Source organism: Mirounga angustirostris, unplaced genomic scaffold (assembly GCF_029215605.1).
Source record: "Mirounga angustirostris isolate CCGP_5_RB_7025 unplaced genomic scaffold, mMirAng1.0.hap1 SCAF_11, whole genome shotgun sequence".
NCBI classification, from domain to species: domain Eukaryota; kingdom Metazoa; phylum Chordata; class Mammalia; order Carnivora; family Phocidae; genus Mirounga; species Mirounga angustirostris.
The window spans coordinates 57,111,598-57,138,351 of NW_026991719.1; the positions used below are offsets into that span (position 1 = coordinate 57,111,598).

The 26,754-nt window shown below is 35.6% G+C and overlaps 1 protein-coding gene across 2 annotated transcripts in view; it reads right to left on the bottom strand.

Annotated features, from left to right (window-relative positions):
- TEX11 (testis expressed 11) overlaps positions 1-26,754 on the bottom strand; it is a 317,684-nt gene that overhangs the window by 109,878 nt on the left and 181,052 nt on the right. For both annotated transcript variants that reach the window (XM_064574208.1, XM_045879303.3), the window contains exon 17: positions 3,284-3,386. In XM_064574208.1, the coding sequence (XP_064430278.1) occupies positions 3,284-3,386 (103 nt within the window). The remainder of the gene's footprint in view (positions 1-3,283; positions 3,387-26,754) is intronic.

Genomic DNA, 26,754 nt, shown 5'->3' on the forward strand with positions numbered 1-26,754 from the left:
TATTACACAGCTAGACTAATTAAGACCGTGTGGAAGTGGTATAAAGACAGATGAATAGATCAATGGAACAGAATGAAGAATCTAGAAAGAGACCCACACACACATATTACAACTGATTTTCAATAAATGCACAAAGGTAATTCAGTTGAAAAAGGATAGGTTTTATTTTTTTTAAAGATTTTATTTATTTGTCAGAGAGAGAGAGCACAAGCAGGGGGAGCAAAAGGCAGAGCTGGCAGAGGGAGAAGCAGACTCCCCGCTGAGCAAGGAGCTCAGTGTGGGACTCGATTCCATGACCCTGGGATCATGACCTGAGCCGAAGGCAGACGCTTAACTGACTGAGCTACCCAGGCGTCCCGAAAAAAAGATAGTTTTTAAATAAATGATGCTGAAAAAATGATGCTGGAATGATTAGATAGCCATGTGCCCAAAAAAATGAACATCAGTTCATACCTTAAATTAAATACAAAAATTGGGCGCCTGAGTGGCTCAGTTGGTTGAGCGACTGCCTTCAGCTCAGGTCATGATCCTCGAGTCCCAGGATCGAGTCCCACATCGGGCTCCCTGCTCGGCAGGGAGTCTGCTTCTCCCTCTGACCCTCCCCTCTCTCATGCTCTCTCTCTCTCAAATAAATAAAATCTTTAAAAAAAAAATTAAATACAAAAATTAATATACAAAATTGATCACAGAACTAACCATACACTTAAACCTATATTTCTTGAAGAAAACACAGGAAAAAATTTTTGTGACCTTAGATTAGGTAAAGATTTCTTACCCATAATACCAAAAGCACACTCCATAAAAGAGGAAAAAAGATAAATTAGACTGTCAAACTTCTCATGAAAGACATAAGAGAATAAAAAGAAAAAATTTATAAAACATATATCCAATAATCTGTATCTAAAATATATAAAGAACTTCCAAAACTCAATAAGAAAACAAAGTTCCCTATATCTTAGTAACTAAAATATATTTCTTTCCTATGTTCTAGCCACTATGATAGAAGATGTATAGAACATATAGAGATGAATAAAAAAAAACAAAGTTCCCTATAAAAAACTGGACAGAAGATTTATACAAACACTGTCAAAGAAGATATATGCATGTCAAATATTACAGAAATACTAGTTAAAACCACAATAAGATACCATTACCCTACTATTAGAATGGGTAAAATATTTTTTAAATGGACAATTCCAAGTGCTGTTTGAGGATGCAGATCACCTGGAACACTCATATACAGCTGGTTAGAATGTAAAATTGTATAGCTACTTAGGAAAACAGGTTGGCAGGTTCTAATAAAGTTAAACATATATTTACCACACAATCCAAAAATCCAACTCCTAGATATTTATCCTAGAGAAGTTAAATCTTATCATCACACAAAATCTGTAAACAGATATTTGTAGCACATTTATTCACAGCTGCTCAAAACAGAAACCATCCAAATATACTTCAACTGGTGAAGGAACAAACAAACTGTGGTACATACATACTATAGACTATTACTCAGCAATAAAAAAGAACAAACTATGGAAACACAACAATATGAATGAGTTTTGAATGCATTATCATAAGTGAAAGAAAGGCTCAAAAAGCTTCATAATGTATGATCCCATTTATATGATACTTTGGAAATGGCAAAAATATAGAGATAGAAATGAGTTCAGTTGTTTCCAGGACTAAAAGTGGTTGGAAGAAATGACAACAAGGGAACCTGAGGTAATTTTTTGTTCTATATCATGACTGTAATGGTGGTTACATGACTGTATACATTTGTTAAAACTCATAGAATTATTAATATAAATAAACCTCACAGAATCATATACTAGTAAGTTTTATTCTATATATTATCAATAAACATGGCTTTAAAAATGGTCACAGATAACTGGGGAAAAAATAAAAAGACTGAGTTGATGCTATGCTTAAAAAGTAAAAAAAATATATATTTTAATAGAATGTTAAAAGGTTTAATAGGAAATCTACTTTTTGCCATTTCTGTTGGTAAAAAGTTTCAAATTTTTTCAATCTTTCAACATAATACATCAAATAAAACAAATTCCCAGGAGTCTCCAACGAAAACATTGATGATGGACATGACTACACTATAAACCCTGATAAAGAACTGACTCCAATTTGCTAATCTTTAATTAATATACAGGAATACTTTACTACCCTGGAACATTTCTTTTTCAAAGAAGAATAAGTTATCATTCTTTTTTTATGGAGTGCAAAGCAGAGTCCATTGCACATAGTAGGTATTCATAAACAGTTGCTCAGTTGGATTAGTATAAATTCTGTTTGGATCCATTAATTTAAACTTCTCAATTTCTCAACTTAAGCCCTTCACAACTGCTCCAACTGCCTCAGGATATTCTCAGCTACACTGAGAGCTGAATGGGAATAATATCACAGCACAGGCGTATCTGAAACCAAGTCAAGATACAGGAGTGTACAGACACATCAACTAGCAAACTATACCTAACTTAATGGAAAGGGCCCAACACTAATGGGATGATGTTCATGTGAGCAATTCCAGCAATTGTCAACTCCATAGAGAGAAACTCCATTTCAAGGCCAAATCTCTTACCAATCACTTCCCAAATAAGTGAAAACATTTCAAAGTAAGTTGGAGACTTTGTCTAAGACAACTCTTTTTTTTTTTTTTTTTTAAGATTTTTAAATTTTTATTTATTTGACAGAGAGAAAGCCAGCGAGAGAGGGAACACAAGCAGGGGGAGTGGGAGAGGGAGAAGCAGGCTTCCCGCTGAGCAGGAAGCCCGATGCGGGGCTAGATCATGACCTGAGCCAAAGGCAGATGCTTAACTGACTGAGCCACCCAGGCGCCCTACCCCACAGCTTTTTTTTTTTTTTTTTGAAGCTTTTTTTTATTTATTTATTTGACAGAGAGATAGAGAGCATAAGTAGGCAGAGAGGCAGGCAGAGGGAGAGGGAGAAGCAGGCTCCCCACTGAGCAGGGAGCCCGATGACCCCACAGCTTTTTAAACTTAACTTTTAACAGGTTCAAATGAAAGAAAATACAAAAAAGTATACAACGACAAGACTTTCTCCCCAATTCCTTAGGCAGCCCCTGTTCTTTTATTCCTATGTAACCGTCATAATTCCTTTTTGTTGCATGGTTGTATCATCTTTACATAGGAAAGCTAGAATATAGAATATATAACTCCACTGTCTTAAAAACAATGTTTTTTTCTTTATGGTAGAAGAAGATTATTATTCTTTATATTAACAGTTAAATATAATTCATAAATAACATTCATACCTCTGCCAGAGTTGCCCTCTAAAACTGCAACCTTGAATACATAAAACTGAGTGAAAATATTTCTAGGATCACGTTGTTCAGCTTCTATCACTGCCTCTTTAGCCTGAAAAGAGAAAATATTGGATCTCTTTTATAAAGGTAATAAGGAAGACCTTATCATATTTTACTAAAATTATTAATATAGTCACAATGGCTGAGGATACTTATCATAAAAAGATGTGAATCTAAGTAAAATCTTTAAAGAACTGTTCTCTTAAAATGCTGAAGAAACAGTGAGTTCTACTTCTAGAAATAGGGTGCATTATATTTGTCAGACCAACTCTCCTACTGAAAACAACGAAAAATGTTAGATAACATTTTTTTTTCAATTCCAAAGCAACTTACAAGATAATAAAATCTAAGGAAAAGTGAGGTTCCAGAGAAACAAGCAGAGAATTAAAGCCACTTTTTTTCTGGTGGGCATTTATAAATCTAGACAAATGTTAGCTGTAGTTTAAATGAATCTCACTAGGTTAGGAAAACAGACATCAAGAGACCCAAGGGACCACACTCTTAGGTTACCAGAACTAAACCGCTCCTACCTGCATCACCAGGGGACTGCAAAGAAAGTTGAGAGGAACACAACAAAATGTGATGGGGAGAACCAATCCCTGAGGTGTGTATTTATGGCACCAAATTACATTAAACAGGAAGCCAAAAGACCTCAAACTGTGAATTTATTTGACGTTGGTCCCAAACATCTGAAGAAACAAAGGTAAATATTCTCTGGGGGAAGTAACCTTCATCCTAGGCTTCAAAATATTTCCAAAAATGATTTTTCAAGAATCAGGAGTAATAAACATAAAAAAAAATCAAGCATACTAAGAAGCAATACACCATAAATGAGAATCAGCAGAAACAACAAATTGCAGAAACAGATTCTCAAAACGTAGATGCCAGAATTATAAAAAACTATCTATAAAACACCTGTTTTCAAAGTTTAAAGAAATAAAAGATCCTCAAAAATATATATAAGTAGGTTGATATACAATAGTACATATTGATATGGTATAGTGGTTATTTGCAGCTGATCTCAATTCTGATTATTGCCCAAGGCATATCAGTTGTTACACATCTTGAATATCAGAGAAGTTTGTAGGAAACAAACTATAAAATATGACCTTGATGATCTGAAAAAGTACTTGAAATGAAAAATACAATAACCCAAATGGAAACATGGTAGATAGGTTCAATAGCAGATGAGAAACATGAGAAGGGAAAATTAGTGAACTGAAAGAGAAGGCAAAATAAATTAGGCAAAGTGCAGTTCAGATATTACAAACATGGACAGTTAAATAAAGATTCTATTATCTTTAAGACGACAAATGAAAGAATTGAAACACTAAGTAATTTCCACATTGATAGAAGGGGGTAACCAGAAATTTTAAAAAACAGAGGATACTCCTTTCAACAAACTGTGTTGAAACAAATGGACATCCATGTGCAAAAAAAATGAATCTGAACACAGACCATAAACCTTCCACAAAATTAACACAAAATGGATCATCAACTTAAATATAAAACTCCCAGCTATAGAACTCTTAGAAAGTAACAAAGGAGAAAACTGAAGTGACCTTTGGTTTGCTAATGACTTTTTATTTTTTATTTATCTTTTAAAGTTTTTATTAGTTAACATACAGTGTAATATTAGGTTCACATGTATAATACAGTGATTCAACACTTCCATACAATACCCAGTGCTCATCATGACAAATACGCTCCTTAATCCCCATCATCTATTTAACCCATCCCCCCTACCCACCTCCCCTCTGGTAACCCTCAGTTTGTTCTCTATAGTTAAGAGTCTGTTTCTTGGTTTGCCTCTCTCTTATTTCCCTGGAAATTTGTTTTCTGTCTTAAATTTCACATATGAGTGAAATCATATGGTATTTGTCTTTCTCTGACTGAATTATTTTGTTTAGCCTAATACTCTCTAGCTCCATCCATGTCATTGCAAATGGCAAGATTTCATTCTTTTTGATAGCTGAGCAATACTCCATTGCATATATAAATATGCATATATATACACCATAACTTCTTTATCCATTCATCAGTCGATGGACATTTGGGCTCTTTCTATAATTTGGTTATTGTAGATAATGCTGCTATAGACATTAGACATTGGTGTGAAGCCATGCAGCCCTGGACTTTTGTTTGTTGGGAGATTTTTGATTATTGATCCAATTTCTTTGCTATTTATGAGTCTATTCAAGTGTTCTGTTTCTTCCTGTTTCAGTTTTGGTAATTTATATGTTTCTTGAAATTTATCTATTTCCTTTAGGTTGGTGATGACTTTTAAAAAACACAACACCAAAAGCACAATCCATGAAAGAAAAAATTGGGAGTTGGACATTATTAAAATTAGAAATGTCTGCTATGTGAAAGATATTGTTAGAGAATGAAAACATAAGCCGCACAGTGAGAGAAAACATTTGTAAAACACGTATCTGATAAAAAATTGATGTACAAAATATACAAAGAATTCAACAATAAGACAAGAAGCTACTCAATTATAAATTGAGGAAAAGACTTGAACAGATACCTCACTAAAGAAGACATACAGATGGCAAATAAGCATATAAAAAGATGCTCAACATTATATTTCATCAAGAGAACGCAAATTAAAATAATACCACTATACAACTATTAAAATGGCTAAAATCTAAAACACTGACAAAACCAAATACTTGTGAGAATGTGGAGAAATAGGAATTCTCATTCATTGCTAGTAAGAAAAATAATAGTAGAGCCATTCTGAAAGACAGTTTCGTAGTTTCTTATAAAACTAAACATACTCTCACAATATGATCTAGCAATTGTCCTTCTTAGTATTTTACCCAAATGAGCTGCAAGCTAATGTCCACACAAAATCCTGCACATTACTTATTATAGAAACTTTACTCATAATTGTGAAAACTTGGAAGTAACCAAAATATCTTTCAATAGGTTATAAAAATATAATAAAATTCAGAATACCCTAATTTTGTAATGATAGTGTGTAAATCACTTTTATCTCTACTATAAAAGTTAAAAACAATAATATTAAAAATAACTATAGCTATAAAAATTTGTTAACAGATGTACAACATAAAAAGATATAAAGTGTGACATGAATAGCATAAATGTGAGGAGAGGAGAAGTGTAGAGTTTCTCTATGCGTTTGAACATAAGTTGTTAACAGCTTAAAATAGACGGTTATATCTAAAAGATGCTTTATGTAAACCACATGGTAACCACAAAGAAAAAACCCATAGTACATACATAAAAGATAAATAAAAAGGAATTAAAGCATACCACTATAAGAATAAATTTTTAAAAAAACAGCAAGAGAGGAAAAAAGAACAAAGGAATTAGAAACTAAGAAAACGAGTAACAAAATGGGAATAGTAGGTCCTTACCTATCAAAATTACTTTAAATATAAATGGAATAAATTCTCCAAAGACACAGAGGGACTAAATGATTTTTAATAAAAATATTCCAACAGTATTATACCTGCTAGAGACTAACTTAGCTATAAGGATACACATAAACTGGAAGGGACTGAAAAAGATATTACATGCAAATGGTAAGGAAAAGAGAGCAGGAGTGGCTATAATTATATCAGATAAAATAGACTTTAGTCAAAATTGGTCACAAAAGGCAAAGAAGGTCACTATATAGTGATAAAGGGGTCAACGCATTAAGAGGATATAACAATTATAAATATATATACACTGAACATTAGAGCAACTAAATATTTAAAACTAATACTAACCGAAAAGATGCTCAACATCACTGATCATCAGGGAAATGCACATGAAAACCACAATGAGATGCCACTTCACACCTGTCAGAATGGTTAATTCAAATACACAAGAAATAACAAGTTTTGACAAAGATGTGGAGAAAAAGGAATCCTCATACAATGTTTGAGGGAATGCAAATTGGTAGAGCCACAGTGGAAATCACTACAGAGCTTCCTCAAATTATAATTAGAATTACCATATGATCCAGTATTTCCATCACTGGGTATTTACCCCCCCAAAAGGGAAAACACTAATTTGAAAATGTTACACTCCTATGTCTACTGCAGCATTGTTTGCGGCGTTACTGCAGCATTATTTACAATGGCCAAGATATGGAAGCAATCCAAGTGTTCATTGATAGATGGATGAAGCAGATGTGGTATATACTTTATGGAAATTACTCAGCCATAAAAAAGAATGAACTCTTGCATTTGCAATAACATGGATGGACCTAGAGGGTCTAGAGGATATAATGTTAAGTGAAATAACTCAGAGAAAGACAAACACCATATGGTTTCACTCATATGTGTAATTTAACACACAAAACAAACAACAAAGAAGGACACAGACATAAAGAGACTTGTAAATACAAAGAGCAAACTGGTGGTTGCCAGAGGAAAGGTGGGTAGGGTGGTTAAGAGTACACTTATCTTGATGAGCATGGAGATATGTATAAAACTGTACACCTAAAACTAATATGACACAGTATGTTAATTATACTTGAATTTAACAATACATAAATAAATAAAGCAAATGTTAACAAACTGAAGGGAGTAAGAGGCAGCAATTATAAACAGTAGGGGACTTCAACACCCCACTTTCAACAATGCATAGATCATCCGGACAGAAAATTAGTAAACAAATAGTAGACCTGCAAAACACTAGAGACCAAATGGACCTTATAAGCATATATAGAATATTCTATCCAACAGCACAAGAATACATATTTCTTTGAAGCACACATGTAACATTCTCCAGGACAGACCATATGTTGGACCCGAAAGCAAGCCTTAACAAATTTAAGAAGACTGAAAAAATATCTTCCAAACACAATGGATAAAAAACTAGAAATAAACGACAGGAGGAAAAACGAAAAACTCACAAATGCATGGAGGCTGAAAAACACATTCCTGAACAACTAATGGGTCAAAGAAGAAAGCAAAAGGGAAATCCAAAAGTATTTTGCAACAAAAGAAAATGGAAACACAGCATATCCAAAACTTACGGGATGCATCAAAAACAATCTTTTCTTTTTAGAAAATTTTTTTAAAAGATTTTATTTATTTATTTATTTGAGAGAGAGAGAAACGGCATGAGAGGGGAGAGGGTCAGAGGGAGAAACAGACTCCCTCCTGAGCAGGGAGCCCAATGTGGGGCTTGATCCCGGGACTTCGGGATCATGACCTGAGCCAAAGGCAGTCGCTTAACCAACTGAGCCACCCAGGCACCCTTGCATCAAAAACAATCTTAAGCAGAAAGTTTATAGTGATAAACACCTACATTAAAAAAAGATCTCAAATAATCTAATACAACTCAAGGAATTAGAAAAAGAAGAAAAAAGTAAGCCCAGGATTAGCAGAAGGTAAATAATAAAGAGCAGAGCAAAAATAAGTGAAAATAACAAGTAAGATTTAATAAACATGCATTTGAACTTAAGTGACCATCAATTTGATATAGACTGGTATACATGTAGGATGTTATATATGAAGCCAGTAGTAACCACAAATCAAAACCCTAAAACAGATACACAAAAAATAAAGAAAAAGGAATCCAAGCATAACATTAAACAAAGTCATTAAAGCAAAGAGAAAAAAAAAAAAGCAAGAGAAAAAGAACTGAGAGGAACAACAAAAAAAAAAACAGCCAGAAAAAAATAACAAAATGGCAATATATACAATTACTTTAAATGGAAATGGACTAAATGCTCCAATCAAAAGACATAAGGTGACTGAATGGATAAAAAAATACAGACCCACCTTTTTCTGCCTATAAGAACTCAACAAAGACTGAAAGTGAAGGGATGAAAAAAGATATTCCATGCAAATGAAAGTGAAAATAAAAGCTGGTGTAGTAATACTTATATCAGATAAAATAGACTTTAAAACAAAGAACTGTAGCAGGAGACAAAGAAGGGCACTACATAGTAATAAAGGGATCAATCCAACACGGGAATGTAACAATTGTAAATATAAATACAACAACGTAGGAGTACCTAAATACATAAAGCAAATGTTAACAGATACAGAGGGAGACATTGACAGTTTTACAAAATAGTAGGGGACTTTAAGACAACATTTACATCAATCAATAGATCATCCAGACAAAAAAATTAGTAAGAAAACAGTGGTTTTCGATTTAAAAAATTTTTTTTTCATTACACAGAGAGAGAGTACAAGCAGGGGGAGTGGCAGGCAGAGGGAAAGGGAGAAGCAGGCTCCCCGCTCAGCAGGGAGCCCGATGTAGGGCTTGATCCCAGGACCCTGGGATCAGGGCCTGAGCCGAAGGCAGACGCTTAACCGTTTGAGCCACCCAGAAAACAGTGGCTTTAAATGACACATTAGACCAGAAGGACCTAACAAATATATACAGAAGATTCCATCCAAAACCAGCAAAATACACATTCTTCCCAGGTGCTATGGAACTTTCTCCAGGATAGATTGCATGTTAGCACAATAAAAAAAGTCTTAATAAATTTAAGAAGATTGAAATCATGTGAAGCATTTTTTCAAACCACAACAATATGAAACTAGAACTCGATTAAGATAAAATCCAGAAGAAAAAAAAAAAAACATGTAAAAGCTAAATGACATGATACTAAAAAACAAATGGCTCAACCAAGAAATCAAATAGGAAATTAAAAAATACATGGAGACAAAAATGAAAACAGAAGGGTACAAACTCTGGAATGCAGCAAAATAAGTTCTCAGATGGAAGTTTATAGCAATACAGGCCTCAAGAAACAAGAAAAATCTCAAATGAACATACTTAAAAGAGCTAAAAAAGAAAAACCAAGCTCAAAGCTAGTAGAAGGAAATAGTGACGTAAAGCAGAAATAAACAAAATAGAGTCTTAAAAAAAATACAAAAAATCAATGAAACCAAGATCTCGTTCTTTGAACAGATAAACAAAAATGATGAACCTTTAGCCAGACTTCCAAGAAAAAAAGAGAGAGAACTAAAATAAAATCAGAAATGAGGGAGGAAAAATAACAACTGAAACCACAGAAATATAAAGGACTATAAGGAAATGTTATGAAAAATTACATGCCAACAAATTGGACAACCTAGAATAAATGGATAAATTTCAAGAAACATAAATTACAAAAACTGAAACAGGACGAAATAGAAAACCTGAACAGACTCAAAACTAGCAAAGACATTGATTCAGTAATCAAAAATCTCACAACAAACGAAAGTCCAGGGCCAGATGGTTTCACAGGCGAACTTTATTAAACATTTAAAGAAGAGTTAATACTTATTCTTCTCAAACTATTCCAAAAAATAGAAAAGGAAGGAAAACTTCCAAATTTATTCTATGAGGCCAGTATTACCCTGATACCGAAACCAGATAAAGACTCCAATGAAAAAGAAAAACTGAGGTCAATATCCCTGATGAACATGGGTGTAGAAATTCTCAATAAAATACTAACAAACTGAATCCAATCGTACACTGAAAGAATCATTCACCACAATCAAGTGGGATTTATTCCTGGGCTGCAATGGGGGTTCAGTATTCACAAATCAATCAATGTGATACACCACATTAATAAAAGAAAGGATCCTCTCAATAGATACAGAAAAAGCATTTGACAAAATACAACACCCATTCACGATAAAAACCCTCAACAAAGTAGGGTTAGAGGGAACATACCTCAACATTAAAAAGGCCATATATGAAAAACCCACAATTAATATCATCCTCAATGGGGAAAAACTGAGAGCTTTTCCTCTATAGTCAGGAACAGGACAGGGTTGTCCACTCTCACCACTGTTATTTAACATAGTCCTGGAAGTCCTAGCCTCAGCAATCAGACAACACAAAGAAATAAAAGGCATCCAAATCAGCAAGGAAGAAGTCAAACTTTCACTATTTGCAGATGACATGATATTCTATATAGAAAACCCGAAAGACTCTACCAAAAAGCTGCTAGAACTGATACACAAGTTCAGTAAAGTCACAGGATACAAAATCAACGTACAGAAATCAGCTGCATTCTATACACTAACAATGAGACTGAAGAAAGAGAAATTACAGAATTGATCCCATTTACAATTACACCAAAAACCATAAGATATCCAGGAATAAACTTAACCAAAGAGGTAAAAGACCTGTACTTTGAAAACTATAAAACCCTGATGAAAGAAATTGATGACACAAAGAAATGGGAAAACATTCCATGCTCACAGATTGGAAGAACAAATACTGTTCAAATGTCTATGCTACCCAAAGCAACCTACACATTTAATGCAATCCCTATCAAAATACCACCAGCATTTTTCCCGGAGCTAGAACAAACAATCCTAAAATTTATATGGAAACCCTAAAGACCCAGATAGCCAAAGCAACCCCGAAAAAGAAGATCAAAGCTGGAGGCATCACAATTCTGGACTTCAAGTTATATTACAAAGCTGTAGTGATCAGGACAGTATGGTACTGGCACAAAAACAGGCACTTAGATCAATGGAACAGAATAGAACCCAGAAATGGACCCACAACTGTATGGTCAACTATTCTTTGATAAATCATGAAAGCATATCCAATGGGAAAAAGATAATCTCTTCAACAAATGGTATTGGGAAAACTGGACAGCAACATGCAGAAGAACGAAACTGGACCACTTTCTTACACCATACACAAAAATAAATTCAAAATGGATGAAAGACCTTAATCTGAGACCTGAAACCATCAAAATCCTAGAGGAGAACACAGGCAATAACCTCTTTGACATCAGCTGTAGCATATTCTTTCTAGATATGTCCCTGGAGGCAAGGGAAACAAAAGCAAAAATAACCTACTGTTATTTATAACCATCAAAATAAAAAGCTTCTGCAGAGTGAACAAAACAATCAACAAAACTAAAAGGCAACCTACGGAACAGGAGAAGATATTTGCAAATGACATATCCAATAAAGGGTTAGTATCCAAAATATATACGGAAGTTATAAAACTCAACACCCCAAAACCAAATAATCCAAGCAAAAAAATGGGCGGAAGTCATAAGCAGACATTTCTCCAAAGAAGACATACAGATGGGGGCGCCTGGATGGTTCTGTCAGTTAAGCAACCAACTCCCGGGTTTCAGCTCAGGTCATGATATCAGGGTCATGAGATTGAGCCCTGCGTGGGTCTGCTTAAGATTCTCTCTCTCCCTCTCCCTCTGCCCCCCACCTCGTGTGTGTGTGCTCTCTCTCTCGAAAAAAAAAAGAAAACAAATGAGCAAAGGGAAAATAAAGAGGGGTAGACAAACCAAGAAACAACTCTTTTTTTGTTTTTTTTAAAGATTTTATTTATTTGACACAGAGAGACATAGCAAGAGAGGGAACACAAGCAGGGGGAGTGGGAGAGGGAGAAGCAGGCTTCCCACCGAGCATGGAGCCCGATGCGGGGCTCGATCCTAGGATCCTGGGATCATGACCTGAGCCGAAGGCAGACGCTTAACGACTGAGCCACCCAGGTGCCCCGAAACAACTCTTTTTTATAAGATTTTATTTATTTATTTGACAGAGAGAGAGAGAGCAAGAGAGGGAATACAAGCAGGGGGAGTAGGAGAGGGAGAAGCAGGCCTCTTGCTGAGCAGGGAGCCCAATGCAGGGCTTGGGATCATGACCTGAGCTGAAGGCAGACACTAAACGACTGAGCCACCCAGGCACCCTGGCAAACCAAGAAACAACTCTTAACTATAGAGAGCAAACCGAGGATTACCAGAGGGGAGGTGGGTGGGGATAGGTGATGGCAATTAAGGAGTGCACTTGTGATAAGCACTGGGTGTAGTATGGAAGTGCTGAATCACTATAGTGTGCACATGAAACTAATATTACACTGTATGTTAACTAACTGGAATTTAAATAAAAACTTAAAAAAAGAGAACAATCCCATTTATAATTGCACCAAAAAGAATAGAATACCTAGGAATAAATTTAACCAAGGAGGTGAAAGATCTATGCTCTAAAATCTATAAGACGCTGATGAAAGAAATCAAAGAAGACAAATGGAAATATATACCACACTCATGGATCGGAAGAATTAATTTCATTAAAATGTGCATACTACCCAAAGTAATCTACAAATTCAATGCCAACCATCATTAAAATACCAATAGCATTTTTCACAGAACTAGAACCAATTATCTTGTATGGAATTTTGTATGGAATCATAAAAGATCCCAAATAGCCAAAGCAATCTTAAGAATGAAGATCAAAGATGGAGGTATCATAATCCTAGATTTGAAGAGACACCACAAAGCTATAGTAATCAAAACAGTATGGTACTGGAACAAACACAGAAATAGATCAACAGAACAATATAACACCCAGAAAGAAACCCACATCTGTATGTTCAATTAATCTATGACAAAGAAGGCAAGAATATACAATGGGGAGAAACAGTCTCTTCAATAAATGATGCTGTGAAACTGGATAGCTACATGCAAAAGAATGAAACTGGACTACTTTCTTACACTATATTCAAAAAATAAAAAATGGATCAAAGACCTAAATGTGAGACCTGAAATCATTAAACTCCTAAAAGTAAACATAGGTAGTAATCTCTTGGACATCAGCCTCAGCAACATATTTATGGATGTGTCTGGCCAAGCAAGGGAAACAAAAACAAAAATAAACTATTGGGATGACACCAAAATAAAAAGCTTTTGCACAGCAAAGGAAACCATCAACAAAACAAACAGGCAACCTACTGAATATAAAGATATTTGCCAATGATATATCAAATAAAGGGCCGGTAAAAATATATAAAGAATTTATACAACTCAATAACAAAGAAACAAACAATTCAATTTTTATTTTTTATATATTTTTTAAGATTTTATTTATTTGTTTGACAGAGAGAGAGAGCACAAGCAGGGGGAGCAGCAGAGGGAGAGGGAGAAGCAGGGACTCTGCTGAGCAGGGAGCCCGATGTGGGGCTCGATCCCAAGACCCTGGGATCATAACCTGAGCTGAAGGCAGAGGCTTAACCAACTGAGCCACCCAGTCGCTCCCAAACAATCCAATTTTTAAATATGGGCAGAAAACCTAAATAGACAATTTTCCAAAGAACACATGCAAATGGCCAAAAGACACATGAAAAGATAACTCAACATCACTAATTGTCAGGGAAATGAAGATCAAAACCACAATGAGATATCACCCCACATCTGTTACAGTGACTACTATTAAAAAGACATGAAATAACAAGTTTTGACAAGGATGTGGAGAAAAGGAAACCCTCATGCACTGTTGCTGGAAATGTTAACTGGTACAGCCACTGTGGAAAACAGTATGGAGTTTCATCAAAGAAATTAAAAATAGTAATATCATATGATCAGGTAATTCCACTGCTGGATATTTACCTAAATAAAACAAAAACACTAATTCGAAAAGTTATAAGCACCCTTATGTTTACTGCAGCATTATTTACAATAGCCAAGGTATGGAAGCAACCCAAGTGTCCACTGAGAGATGAATGGATAAAGTGGTACACACACACACACACACACACACACAGTGGAATACTACTCAGCCATAAAAAATGTGATCTTGCCATCTGCAACAACATGAATGGACAGAGATGGTATTATGCTAAGTGAAGTAAGTCAGAGAAAGACAAATACCATATGATTTCACTTATGTGTGAAATATATAAAACAAACAAAATGACTCTTAAATACCGAGGAGAAACTGGTGGTTGCCAAAGGGGAGGTAGCTGCGGGGATGCACAAAATAGATAAATTAAATTAAGAGGTACAAACTTCCAGTTATAAAATAAATAAGTCATGGTGATAAAAAGTACAGCATAGGAAATATGGTCAATAATACTGTAATAATGTTGTATGGTGACAGATGGTGTCTACACTTATCATGGTGAGTATCGAATAATTATAGAACTGTTGAATCAATATGTTGTACATCTGAAACTAATATAACATTGTATGTTAATTATACTTCAATTTAAAAAGGTCAAAACTATAACTGACCATTTCAAAATGAGATAAAAGATATTAAGAAATTGATACAAGATATAAAAGAATGGCATAAATCAGAATTAGAAAAAATCAAAAATGAGGTACTAGATCTCTGAAAAAAATTAGAAATAAACCATTTCAGAAATTAAGACTAAAAAAGAAATAGGAGAGTAAATAAACACAGCCAATAATGCCAAAAGAACACAGGAAACGTTTTAAAAGTTAAAAGGAAGGAAAATTTTAAAGTTAAAAAGAATTGAAAATCATATATATTTTCCAGAATAAAAGATAAAGAGTTTTTTGAAAAGAAGACAACCAAAGTGACCAATGCAATCCCTATGAAAATCTCAATGCCATTTGTTTTGTTTTGTACAGAAATTTAAAAAAATCCCATCCTAAAATTCATATGTAATTTCAAGGGACCTGAGTCGCCAAAAAATATCTTGGAAGAAAAGAACAAACTTGGAGGACTCACCCTTCCTAATTTCAAAACGTAGTACAAAGCCACAGTAATCAAAACAGTGTGATACTTGCATAAGGACAGACATATAGACCAATGAATTAGAATATAAAGCCCAGAAATAACCCCTCACATATATGTTCAAATGATTTTTGACTAGGGTGCCAAGACCATTCAATGGAAGAAGGACAGTCTTTTCAACAAATGATGTTGGGAAAATAGGATATCCACATGTAGAAAAATGAAGTCAGATCCGTACCTTACCCCACATATAAAAAGTAATTCAAAATGGTTCAAAGACCTACATGGAAAAGCTGCAATTTTAAGTCTTAGAAGAAAACTTAAGGGGAAATCATGACAGTGGATTTGGTGGTGATTTCTTGGATATGACACCAAAAGCACACGCACCAAAATAAAAAATAGATATTTGGACTTCCATCAAAATTACAAAATGTTTGTGCTTCAAAGGACACTATCAAGAAAGGGAAAAGATAATCCACAGAATGGGAGAAAATATTTGCAAATCATATACTGATAGTAGGTTAATATCCAGAATATTAAAGGGTTCCTACAACTCAACAACTAAAATATAAACAACCCAATTTAAAAAATGGGCAAAAAGACTTGGAATTTCTCCAAAGAAGATACACAAATGGCCAATAAACACATGAAAAGATGCTCAACATCAGTGCTCATTAGGGAAATGCAAATCAAAAATACAAGAAACCACTTCATACCCGTTAGGATGGGTATTATCAAAAAACGAGAAAATAACAACTACTGGTCAGGATGTGGAGAAATTGGGACACTTGTGCTTTCTGGTGGGACTGTCAAATGACACAGCCATCATGTAAAACAGTGGCTGTTCCTCAAATGTTAAACATAGAATTACCATAGAATCCCACAATTCTAATAATAATAATAATAATCCCACAATTCTCCTCCTAGGTATATATACAAAAGAATTAAATACAGGGACTCCGATACTTGTATACCTAGTTGATAGCAATTTTATTCACAAAAGCTAAAAGATGGAAGCAACCCAAGGGTCCATCCACAGATAAATGGATAAACAAAAAGTGGTAATATGCATATAGTGGAATATTACTGAGTCTTAAAAAGTTAGGGAATTCTGATATATGCTACAACATGGATGAACCTTGAGGACATTATGCTATGTGGTATAAGCTAGTCAGAAATGAGCAAGTACTGTATGATTTCACTTATATGAGGTATCTAAAGTAGTCAAAGCCATAGAAACAGAACATTGAATTCTGGTTGCCAAGGGCTGGGGGTTGAGGGGAGCAAAGAATTATTGTTTAATGGGCACAGAGTGTCAGTTTTACATGATAAAAAGAGTTCTGGAGATGGATACTGAATATTGTGTATGTATTAATGCCATAGAACTATACATAAAAACAGTTAAGGGGTACCTGGGTGGCTCAGTCGGTTAAGCATCTGCCTTCAGCTCAGGTCATGATCCCAGGGTCCTAGGATCGAGTCCTGAGTCAGGCTCCCTGCTCAGCGGGGAGTCTGCATCTCCCTCTCCCTTTCCCTCCGCCTCTGCCCCTGTCCGTGCTCTCTTCTCTTGCTCACTCTCTCTCACATAAATGAATAAAATCTTTAAAAATAAAAGGCTAAGATGATATATTTTACCATAATTTTAAAAAATCGATTGTATTTCTATATGCTAACAATGAACTATTGGAAATTGAAATTAATAAAGTAAGACCATATACAATATCATCAAAAACATGAATTCTCTGGGATAAAGTTAACAAAATATGTGCAAGATTTTATGCTGGAAACTGTAAGATATTGATGAGGGAAACTAAACAAGACCTAAATAGAATGCTATGTTGTGTTAATGAATTTGAATACAATTGTTAAGATATTAACTGTTTCTTAAATTGACCTAAAGATTCAATGCAATGCCAATAAAAATCCCACCAAACATTTTTGTAGTAATTGACAAACTGATTTTACAATTTATGTGAAAATACAAAGGACTTAAAGTAGCCAAAAGATTCTAAAAAAGAACAAAGTTGAGGACTTACTAGCTTGATTTTAAGACTTACTATAATACTACAGCAATTAAGACAGTGAGGAATGAGGATAGATATAAAGAATCAACAGGACAGGAGTGCCTGGGTGGCTCAGTCGTTAAGCATCTGCCTTCGGCTCAGGTCATGATCCCAGGGTCCTGGGATCAAGCCCCGCATCGGGCTCCCTGCTCAGCGGGGAGCCTGCTTCTCCCTCTCCCACTCCCCCTGCTTGTGTTCCCTCTCTCGCTGTGTCTCTCTCTGTCAAAATAAATAAATAAAATCTTTAAAAAAGAAAAAAAGAAAAAAAAGAATCAACAGGACAGAATGGAGTACAGAAGCAAATCCCAATATCTATGATTACTAGATATCTGACAAAGGTACCAAGACAATTCAGTTGGGTAAGGACAGTCTTTCAATACCGGTACTAGAATAACATGGTATCCATATGGGGGAAAATGAACCTTAACCCTTTCTCTCTCTCTCTCTCTCTCTCTCCCTCCCTCTTTCTGTCACATGCACGCGCGCGTATGCGCGCGCACACACACACATTATCTCAAAATGGGCCATAGGTCTAAAAACAGCTAAAACGTGGGGTGCCTGGGTGGCTCAGTCAGTTAAGCGGCTGCCTTCAGCTCAGGTCATGATCCCGGGGTCCTGGGATCAAGCCCCGCATTGGGCTCCCTGCTCAGCGGGGAGTCTGCTTCTCCCTCTGTCCCTCCCTCCCACTCGTGCTCTCTCTCACTGGCTCTCAAATAAAAGTCTTTAAAAATAAATAAAGTAAATAAAAACAGCTAAAACTATAAAATGTCTAGAAAAAAGCACAGAAGAAATGTACAGCCAAGCTTATTGGGTAAATCGGTAAAACATATCAAAAGTGAAAAAAAAGAGCATTGAAGAAAAATTCTTCCATCTTGGGGCAAGCAAAGATTTCTAAGGATACAATAAACAAGCTATAAAAGAAAAATATAATAAATCTGACTTTACTAAAATAAACCCAAAACACACCTACTAGAATTGTTAAAATTAAAAGAACTGAAAATACCGTATATTGGCAAGGATGTGGATGAACTGGCACATTCACCATTGATAGGCAGGAATGTAATATGGTACAACTCCTTTGGGAAACAGTTTGGTGATTTCTTATAAACTTAGAAATATAGTTACCACATAACCCAGCAATTCCACCTCCGGATATTTCCCCAGAGCAATCAAAACAAATATCCATACAAAGATTTCTACCTTGAATGTTCAATAGTAGCATTATTCATAATAACCTCAAACTGGAAAAACCAAAATGTCCATCAATAGATAAATGGATAAACAAACTGTGGAATATCCATACAATGGAATACTACTCAGGAATAAATAGGAACAATCTATTGATATAGGCAACAACATGAGTGATTCTCTAAAACATGATGATAACTGAAAGAAGTCAGACCAAAAAAACAAAACAACAACAACAACAACAAAAAGCACATACTGTATGATTACATGTATATGAAACTCTAGGAAAGATAAATGTAATCAATAGTGATGGAAAGTGTATTAGTGACTGCCTGGAGCTGAGAATGTGGATGGGGATTGACTTGGAAGGAGCACAAGGGAATCTTTTAAGGTAATGAATATATTCTATATCTAGACTGGGGTAGTGGTACGCTGGGGTATATATTTGCTAAAACTATCTAACTGTATACTTAAAATGAGTATTTTTTTAGTGTAAATTATACTTTAATAAATTTGATTTTTAAAGTAAATTAATAATGTTTTATAAGGGTCCTTTTAGTTCCATAATTCAATAATCTGTGAATTTATGAACTCCCAAAAAACCTGATTATTAAAGATTTTACCAGATTATAATGATATCTTAGAGCAATATGGTTAGAAGAGATCTTAAAATTCTCTTAGTCAAAAAAATTCTTCTGATGCTTGAATCTTCTTCATAACATTCACACCAAGTAGTCACTCTCTGCTTAAATACCTTCAGGGAGAGGGAATTTACTATATATTTTTTTAAAGATTTTATTTATTTATTTGAGAGCGAATTTATTATATTTTAAGAAAATCCATTTCAGTTTTGGACTGGTCTAATCATTAGAGTTTCCTTATGATGACTGAAATCTCACTCCTTGTAAGTCTCACCCATGGAAATGTGCATGGAATAAATTTAATTCTTTTACTCCTTGACAGCCATTCAAATATTAGGAGGAAGCTATTATGTTCCTCCTAAATCTTCCACTTTCCAAGTTTAACATCCATATTTGCTTTATTCTTCCAATAAGATGGTTTGAGTGCTCTCACCATCCTGAGTGTCTTCCCCTTGGCATAGCAGTTTGTCAATATCCTCCTTAAAAAGGGTTGCCCACCCCCCCCGGGGAGCCTGGGTGGCTCAGTTGGTTAAGCGACTGCCTTCGGCTCAGGTCATGATCCTGGAGTCCCAGGATCGAGTCCCGCCTCGGGCTCCCTGCTCGGCAGGGAGCCTGCTTCTCCCTCTGACCCTCCCCCTCTCGTGTGCTCTCTGTCTCTCTCATTCTCTCTGTCTCAAATAAATAAAATCTTTAAAAAAAAAAAAAAAAAAAAAGGGTTGCCCCCTAGTCCTACACAATACTGTAGATATGCTGTAACCAGAGCAGAATACAGGGTGATTATTTTAGAAATAGTCTTGTGGATGTAAAAATTTTTAGAAATAATCTATATGGATGTAAAAGAAAGCACATAAGTAAACATGAGATGAAGTTCCGCTGGGGCTCATTCTTGATACAGCTATACTATAAAAATACCGTAATTGAGGTTTTAAGTCCCCAAATATTTATTGAATGCCTAATCTGTATCTGGTATTATAGAATAAGTAGAATACATGATCCTTTCTATAGATAAGTTTAAAATATTTTTGTGGAAAGAAAATTTACATGTACAACGTAACTGCAAATTAATAAAAGTGTATAATAGAATATCAAGTGGTGTGGCGTATATCATGTGAATTTAGAATCGGAATGTGTAGATGAGGACTTTTGTGAATACTGATTGAGTGTAGATATGACCTGAAGCCGAAAAGAGTAACTAATATGTTAGAAGACAGAATCAGATCTGAAGACACTTCAATAGACTGAAATGATGAGCCCATTCGAGTAAGATGAAGATAAAGAGGTAGTAACAAAATATCCCATACTTGGATCCCCCCAAAAAGCTGTACAAGAACAGAATAGATGAAATGTGGCTTATCAGCAGCACACGTGAAAGATTTGGGGTTTTTAGTTGACTAAAATATCGTAGGAATGGCTACACCTGCCAAAGCATCACAAAATCAATGACAAGCTGTTATAATAGAAACAAAGGCCACAGTGCCACCTAGTGACCATTACTAGTTTACTTCTGATCACAAGGTCATTTTCAGTCCTACAATAAAAAGGCATGATTTTTAGAACTCCATGTAGTAAGAATAAGAAGAACCAACACATGAGACGTGGTGGTTTTCACTTTAGGTCATATAAATATTCTCTAAATAGTCTCACCTTATAAATGTTGTCTTATCACCACACTGTGCTTTGAAATCGTGCTTTAGTTTCATCAATCTTTAGTAGTACTAATGACACTTCATGTAGCTAAATCGTAGTTGTAAGCAGAAGACGAGATTTCTACACTGAGTTAAAGAGTGCTCAATTGTGCATTACCATTAACTTTATCATAGACTATCACCGAAACAATCCATTATCCATATCTTAATAAAAATTAAGGTTTTATTGTGATTTGCAGCAAAATCCCATTATATGAAGTTGTTATCAATTGCTCCTATACATAAAACCCAAGCTCGTTTCCCCTATACTAAGTCTGTCTATTCAAGCCTATGACTTACGCAAACCAAACACTTAAAAATTCTCAAAAATAATGTAATAATATTAAGATTCTGGATTTAAGGTACTATAAACTCCCCAAAGGCAGAGATGATGTCTATGAAACTACACAGTTTAATGTTGTCTCATACAAAGTACTGGAGATACTCTCAATGGATAATAGCAATGAAAAATTTACAGTTATATCACTTTGAAAATACACAAAAGAAAGTATCTATCTTTAGGTTTACTATCTCAAAAGGATGTTGCCAAATATATGAACTAATGAATGCACATAACCTACTAAGAGTTCAGAGGAATATATTCCTACTCCTTTAATCCACCCAAATTAACTTCTGACCTATGATTTAATATTTTATTTTATTTTTTATTTTTTTTATATTTTATTTTAAAGGAGAATAAAACAAAATGTGTTTCCCTCTTCCCAAAGGAAAGGAACTGAGCTACAGAAAAGAATAATGGGGTGATTTCCTCAACAAAAAGAACAAGAGGCAGTACTGACTGCCAGGGACCTAATCAATACGGACATTAGTAAGATGTCAGAACAAGAGTTCCAAATGATGATTTTAAAGATGCTAGCTGGGCTTGAAAAAACCATGGAACTTATTAGAGAAACCCTTTCTGGAGAAATAAAAGAACTAAAATCTAACCAAGTTGAAATCAAAAAGGCTATTAATGAGGTGCAATAAAAAATGGAGGCTCTAACCGCTAGGATAAATGAGGCAGAAGAGAGAATTAGTGATACAGAAGACCAAATGATGCAAAATAAAGAAGCTGAGAAAAAAAGAGATAAACAACTACTGGATCACGAGGGCAGAATATGAGAGATAAGTGATACCATAAGACGAAACATTAGAATAATTGGGATCCCAGAAGAAGAAGAAGGAGAGAGGGGCAGAAGGCATATTGGAGCAAATTATAGCAGAGAACCTCACTAATTTGGGGAAGGAAACAGGCATCAAACTCCAGGAGGCACAGAGAACCCCCTCAAAATCAATAAAAATAGGTCAACACCCCGACATCTACTAGTAAAACTTATGAGTCTCAGAGACAAAGAGAAAATCCTGAAAGCAGCTCGAAACAAGAGATCTGTATCCTACAATGGTAGAAACATTAGACTGGCCACAGACCTATCCACAGAGACCTGGCAGGCCAGAAAGGACTGGCATGATATCTTCAGAGCACTAAATGAGAAAAATATGCAGCCAAGAATACTTTATCCAGCTAGGCTGTCCTTGAAAATAGAAGGAGAGATAAAAAGCTTCCAGGACAAACAAAAACTAAAGGAATTTGCAAACACAAAACCAGCCCTCCAAGAAATCTTGAAAGGGGTCCTCTAAGCAAAGAGAGAGCCTAAAAGCAACATAGACCAGAAAGGAACAGAGACAATATACAGTAACAGTCACCTTACAGGCAATACAATGGCACCAAATTCCTATCTTTCAATAGTTACCCTGAATGTAAATGGGCTAAATGCCCCAATCAAAAGACACAGGCTATCAGATTGGATAAAAAACCAAGACCCATTGATATGCTGTCTGCAAGAGACTCATTTTAGACCCAAAGACACCCCCAGATTGAAAGTGAAGGGGTGGAAAACCATTTACCATGCTAATGGACACCAAAAGAAAGCTGGGGTGGCAATCCTTATATCAGATAAATTAGATTTTAAATCAAAGACTGTAACAAGAGATGAGGAAGGACGCTATATCGTACTTAAAGGGTCTATCCAACAAGAAGATCTAACAATTGTAAATATCTATGCCCCTAACATGGGAGCAGCCAATTATATAAGGCAATTAATAACAAAAGCAAAGAAACACATCGACAACAATACAATAATAGTGGGGGACTTTAACACCCCCCTCACTGAAATGGACAGATCATCTAAGCAAAAGATCAACAAGGAAATAAAGACTTTAAATGACACACTGGACCAAATGGACTTCACAGATATATTCAGAACATTCCATCCCAAAGCAACAGAATACACATTCTTCTCTAGTGCCCATGCCCATGCCACATTCTCCAGAATAGATCACATCCTAGGTCACAAATCAGGTGTCAACCGGTACCAAAAGATTGGGATCATTCCCTGCATATTTTCAGACCACAATGCTTTGAAACTAAAACTCAATCACAAGAGGAAAGTTGGAAAGAACTCAAATACACGGAGGCTAAAGAGCATCCTACTAAAGAATGAATGGGTCAACCAGGAAATTAAAGAATTAAAAAAATTCATGGAAACAAATGAAAATGAAAACACAACTGTTCAAAATCTTTGGGATGCAGCAAAGGCAGTCCTAAGAGGAAAGTATATCGCAATACAAGCCTTTCTCAAGAAACAAGAAAGGTCTCAAATACACAACCCAACCCTACACCTAAAGGAGCTGGAGAAAGAAGAGCAAATAAAACCTAAACCCAGCAGGAGAAGAGAAATAAGAAAGATCAGAGCAGAAATCAATGAAATAGAAACCAAAAGAACAGTAGAATAGATCAACAAAACTAGGAGCTGGTTCTTTGAAAGAATTAACAAGATTGATAAACCCCTGGCCAGACTTATCAAAAAGAAAAGAGAAATGACCCAAATAAACAAAATCATGAATCAAAGAGGAGAGATCACAACCAATACCAAAGAAATACAAACAATTATAAGAACATATTATGAGCAACTCTATGCCAGCAAATTAGATAATCTGGAAGAAATGGATGCATTCCTAGAGATGTATCAACTACCAAAACTGAACCAGGAAGAAACAGAAAACCTGAACAGACCTATAACCACTAAGGAAATTGAAGCAGTCATCAAAAATCTCCCAACAAACAAAAGCCCAGGGCCAGATGGCTTCCCAGGGGAATTCTACCAAACATTTCAAGAAGAATTAATACCTATTCTTCTGAAACTGTTCCAAAAAATAGAAATGGAAGGAAAACTTCCAAACTCGTTTTATGAGGCCTCCATTACCTTGATCCCCAAACCAGACAAAGACCCCATCAAAAAGGAGAATTACAGACCAATATCCCTGATGAACATGGATGCAAAAATTGTCACCAAAATACTAGCTAATAGGATTCAACAGTACATTAAAAGGATTATTCACCACGACCAAGTGGGATTTATCCCTGGGCTGCAAGGTTGGTTCAACATCTGCAAATCAATCCATGTGATACACTACATTAATAAAAGAAAGTACAAGAACCATATGATCCTCTCAATAGATGCAGAAAAAGCATTTGACAAAGTACAACATCCTTTCTTGATCAAAACTCTTCAGTGCACAGGGATAGACGGTACATACTTCAATATCATAAAAGCCATCTATGAAAAACCCACAGCGAATATCATTCTCAATGGGGAAAAACTGAGAGCTTTCCCCCTAAGGTCAGGAACACGACAGGGATGTCCACTATCACCACTGCTATTCAACATAGTATTAGAAGTCCTAGCAACAGCAATCAGACAACAAAAAGAAATAAAAGGCATCTGAATCGGCAAAGAAGTCAAACTCTCGTTCTTTGCAGATGATATGATACTTTATGTGGAAAACCCAAAAGACTCCACCCCAAAACTGCTAGAACTCGTACAGGAATTCAGTAAAGTGGCAGGATATAGAACCAATGCACAGAAATCAGTGGCATTCCTATACACCAACAAGACAGAAGAAAGAGAAATTAAGGAGTCGGTCCCATTTATAATTGCACCCAAAACCATAAGATACCTAGGAATAAATCTAACCAATGAGGCAAAGGATCTGTACTCAGAAAACTATAAAATACTCATGAAAGAAACTGAGGAAGACACAAAGAAATGGAAAAACGTTCCATGCTCATGGATTGGAAGAACAAATATTGTGAAGATGTCAATGCTACCTAGAGCAATCTACACATTCAAGGCAATCCCCATCAAAATACCATCCACTTTTTTCAAAGAAATGGAACAAATAATCCTAAAATTTGTATGGAACCAGAAAAGACCCCGCATAGCCAGAGGAATATTGAAAAAGAAAAGCAAAGCCGGCGGCATCACAATTCCGGACTTCAAGCTCTATTACAAAGCTGTCATCATCAAGACAGCATGGTACTGGCACAAAAACAGACACATAGATCCATGGAACAGAATAGAGATCCCAGAAATGGAACCTCAACTCTATGGTCAACTAATCTTTGACAAAGCAGGAAAGAATGTCCAATGGAAAAAAGACAGTCTCTTCAACAAATGGTGTTGGGAAAATTGGACAGTCACATGCAGAAGAATGAAACTGGACCATTTTCTTACACCACACACAAAAATAGACTCCAAATGGTTGAAAGACCTCAATGTGAGACAGGAGTCCATCAGAATCCTAAAGGAGAACACAGGCAGCAACCTCTTCGACTTCAGCCACAGCAACTTCTTCCTAGAAACATCGCCAAAGGCAAGGGAAGCAAGGGCAAAAATGAACTATTGGGACCTCATCAAGATAAAAAGCTTTTGACCATACGATCCAGCAATTGCACTACTGGGTATTTACCCCAAAGATACAAAAGTAGGGATCCGAAAGGGTACGTGCACCCCGATGTTTATAGCAGCAATGTCCACAATGGCCAAACTGTGGAAAGAGCCAAGATGTCCATCGACAGACGAATGGATAAAGAAGATGTGGTATATATATACAATGGAATATTATGCAGCCATCAAAAGGAATGAAATCTTGCCATTTGCAACGATGTGGATGGAACTGGAGGGTATTAATGCTGAGCGAAATAAGTCAATCAGAGAAAGACAGGTATCATATGACCTCACTGATATGAGGAATTCTTAATCTCAGGAAACAAACTGAGGGTTGCTGGAGTGGTGGCAGGTGGGAGGGATAGGTGGCTGGGTGATAGACATTGGGGAGTGTATGTGCTATGGTGAGCTCTGTGAATTGTGGAATACTGTTGAATCACAGATCTGTACCTCTGAAACAAATAATACATTATATGTTAAAAAAAAAAAAAGAAGCTGGCAGGAGGGGAAGAATGAAGGGGGGGAAATTGGAGGGGGAGATGAACCATGAGAGACGATGGACTCTGAAAAACAAACTGAGGGTTCTAGAGGGGAGGGGGGTAGGAGGATGGGTTAGCCTGGT